Raw genomic sequence first — 3,852 nt, forward strand, 5'->3', positions numbered from 1 at the left:
AGGACCCCCAATATCAATATTTCGATCAGATTCGTGTTGTTAAAATGTTTCGAAAAATATTCAAAATGTTTCGCTTTTTTTCCCCCAAGACTTGTTTGAAAATAGCAGATCTACAAGCTTGTATATCTGCTATTTTCAAATACCCCGATGCATACACCGGTAGGTTTAAAGTGGCCTATTAGTCGCTTCTTTTGGGCTTGTTTTCATACACCCCGTTGCTTATTTCTCTCGCGCAATCTGGCAACACTGCCTGCATTCAGGACCTCCTCCCACGGCGCTCGGTAGCATAACGCCGGCAGAGCTGTCGATAATAAGGTAACGAGCTGCAGCCCCTTGTTTGGTCAAAGCGCAGGGATATGGGGAGTCGGGGCATTCTGGTCGTCCGCTAATAGGGCCCCTAACAACAGCCTTATTTGGCTAAATTCTATTTTGAAGTTATATCCTTTTGTTTTTGCATTGTTAACGAGAAACGGTCCGATGAGGGTTATTTCAGGGTGGACCCCCCCCCCCCCCCCCCCCCCGCCCACACACTCCTGTCAAGAGCTCACGGCACTGTCTGCAGCCAGGGTTGCCAGATCTGCTTATTATAATTTCCCCCGCAATATTTTATTTGAAAATAGCCGATCTAACAATCTCACGACGCGTTGTGAGCTTGTAGATCTGCTTATTTTCAAATAGCTGATGTATATGTTAAAGTGCTCATGTCGGCCCATAGTCGCTTCTTTTGGGCTGGCTTTCCTAGACCTGGTTGCTTGTTTCTCTCACAGAATCTGGCAACACTTGTCTGCTGCATGCATCTATATCACTTATCTGTCACCAATCATTACGCTGACACTAGCCAGCAGCGCGGCGCGGCCCGACCGACCGCGGCTCTTTTCTGTTTGTGATGCATTGTTTGGCCTGTCGCAATTATTGCATAATCGCCTAATCGCAATTGTTAGAGATGATTGCAATCATTTTTTGCTTAACCCATTAACTCATCCAGTGCCACATGACGTCAAAGACGTCACGTGGCCTGACACCCCGTGCGCTACATGACGTCAAAGACGTCATGAAAAAAAAGAAAGAAGAAAAAAAAATATTTTCCTTTTTTTCCCCCATTTTTTTTGGGGGGGGAAAACATGTTCAGAACCCAAGATATGATGATTTGAAGATGTGCTGCTCCATTCACTCTTTGTTTAACTTCTAACTTAAAAAGGCTGTATCTCGGCTCCTAAGCACTTTTTTTTTACAATGAATTTTAGCTGTGGCACTCAGAGACAAAATTCCATAAATAAGCTGGGCACTGAATGAGTTAAGACCTGAAGCCGATTCTACACATTTCTTCTAAATCCCAACAGTACTCTGTATGTCAGTGGTTCTCAAACTTTTTTTGTTTGGACCCCCCAAAACGATATGAATTTGGCCGCGGACCCCCATCTGAAAATATGTTGTACCAGGGACCCCCCAGAAGCAAAGATTTGAGTTAAAAATGTTCGCTTTAAAATAATATGTATTTTTCAAAGATTAGCACACATTTTCACGATTTTTTCAAAAATAGCAGATCTACAAGCTCATAGCGCGGCACCACCAAAGTGTTAAATAATGCTTTTTTAGCTCAAATCAAAAAGTGACAAAGATGCGTTCCAGGTCTTAAAGGGTTAATACATAAAGTTTTGAAGCCTAAAAGCCAAACAGAAATGCAAATTTTGTATTCATAACGTTCCGGTGTTGTTCAATGACAAAAAAAAAACACAACTAAATCGTTAATGGTAATTATTTGCGTGACAACGAATCGTCACGTTTTAACATGTCCCATAATGGTGACAGGCCCTGTGCATTGTTTACTCGGACGTTTCTGGTTTGTTGTTTTGCGTGTGAACGTGTACAGTATCACACTAGATTTGCGTGACAACTCTGTGCGCGCGTGTGCGACTGTGTGTGCGTGCGCGTGTGTGTGTGTAACTGTATATCTAACTCGTCCGTCCACCTCATCAGTCAGCCGGCAGACAAACGGGTCTTACTTCTTTCCGTCACTGTAACTTGTTGTGACTGAAGTTTGATCGGTGTGCACGATAAAGAGCCCTGCTGCTGCTGCTGCCGCTAACACCACCTGCCTGTGGCTGCCTGACTGGCGTGCATGATTTATGTATCTATCCGGCTTAACCCATTGAATCCGGGAAACGCATCCGTGTCATTTTTATACGATTTTTTGTTTTGGCTATTCAAAGACGGCAGATCTACAAGCTCGTAGCGCGGCACTCGGTGCCGCGCTACGAGCTTGTAGATCTGCCGTTTTTGAAAAATTGTGAAAATGTGTGCAAATTTGAATATATACTTTTTTCCAAGCGAACATTTGTAACTCAAATCTCTGCTTCTGCGGTGGGGGGTCCCTGGAACTAGACATTTTTAGATGGGGGGGAGTGGGGGGGGGGCAAATTCATATAATCTTGGGGGGTCCTTGACATGAAAAAGTTTAAGAACCACTGATATAGCCAACATAGGTTTTTTCCGAAACCTGTTAGGATTTAGAAGACATTTGTCGATGCGTCGAATGCATTTGTTGAACCCATTTATAAAATCCCCAGGATTGAAGGGGTTAAACAAATTTAAAAAATCCTGATCACTATCTTTTGTTTGTTATGCCCACGTCGCTCCATTACCTTGTTGTCATCATAACGAAGTGACACATGGCAGCTGGAATGTGTGTGTGTGTGTGTGCGTGCGCGCGCGCGCGCGAGAGAGAGAGAGAGAACATGAGTGAGTGAGTGTGAGAGAGTCTATGTGGGACAAGTGAATCCAGCTTGCAGCCACACTGTATTAGCAGGTAATAAATGTGGACTTAGACTGGGCTATATGCTCCGCCTTTCCAGTGAGTCCCCCCATTTGTGTGTGTGTGCGTGCGTGTGCGAGCGAGTGCATGCCTGGACCTGTGCGTCTGTCTTGGTCGTCATATGGCCCACGGTGATCCCTCATACTGAAAAGGATCGCTGATCGCTTTTCCATCTGACTCCCATCTGCTTCCTCTTAAACACCCTCTCCTCTCCTCTCCTCTCCTCTCCCAGGCACCTCACATCATTTCTGTTCGCGAAACGGCTCCGAGTTTCATTCCGCGCTCTCCTCTTTCTAACCAGGAAGTGTGTGAGACACCATATGAACGCGCGTCTGCCTGCGTTTGATGGCGTCTATGGTACGTTCCGACGTCTGCTAGCTCTGGTGACCAGCTTGCCCCCTCCGCAGCTCTCCTCTTCGCATTCGCGCTCGTCGTCAACACAGCTGCCCACCATGCTGTTGGCAAATACCCCTCCGTCCCCTCTATCTCCCCTCTTCCTCTGTTTAATAGCCCCCCCCCCCGCCCAACCCCTCACTTTTCCTTCTCCCGCAGCTAAGAGTCTTAACATGTTGCTCCTTTCTTCTGCAGCTGACGCTACAGCATTGGTTCCCAAACTTTTTAACTCGAGGCCCAAAAGAGACATTTTATGTTTGCCCCGGGACCCAAACTATAGTGAAAAAAACTACTCAAAAATAGATCTACAAGCTCACAACACGTCGCTTCTGCTATTTTCCCGACATCTTAGAACATTTAATTGTATTTATTAATGGAATTTATTAAATACTTGAATTGGTTTTAATTGATTTGTTTAAACTTTTTCAAATCTTTTCAAATGATATATATATATATATATATATATATATATATATATATATATATATATATATATATATATATTATTATATATATATATAATATTATATATATATATTATATATATATATATAATATTATATATATATGTGTAGATGTAAGGAAATGGAAATGAAAAAAGGGGATATTTACTCGTGAAAAATATGGGTCCCCACTGTTTAGGAAAC

The 3,852-nt window shown here is 43.4% G+C and overlaps 1 protein-coding gene across 1 annotated transcript in view; it reads left to right on the forward strand.

Annotated features, from left to right (window-relative positions):
* Nucleotides 1-3,404, forward strand: part of slc25a26 (solute carrier family 25 member 26) — a gene marked incomplete at its 3' end in the record, with an annotated part of 55,909 nt that extends 52,505 nt beyond the window's left edge. Inside the window, exons 6-8 of the mRNA XM_084061662.1 lie at nucleotides 261-315; nucleotides 3,045-3,269; nucleotides 3,401-3,404. Of these exons, the coding sequence (XP_083917788.1) occupies nucleotides 261-315; nucleotides 3,045-3,269; nucleotides 3,401-3,404 (284 nt within the window). The remainder of the gene's footprint in view (nucleotides 1-260; nucleotides 316-3,044; nucleotides 3,270-3,400) is intronic.
* Nucleotides 3,405-3,852: the final 448 nt, after the last annotated feature.

The sequence above is a fragment of the Gymnoscopelus microlampas genome, assembly GCF_963454915.1.
Source record: "Gymnoscopelus microlampas genome assembly, chromosome: 7".
Classification (NCBI taxonomy): domain Eukaryota; kingdom Metazoa; phylum Chordata; class Actinopteri; order Myctophiformes; family Myctophidae; genus Gymnoscopelus; species Gymnoscopelus microlampas.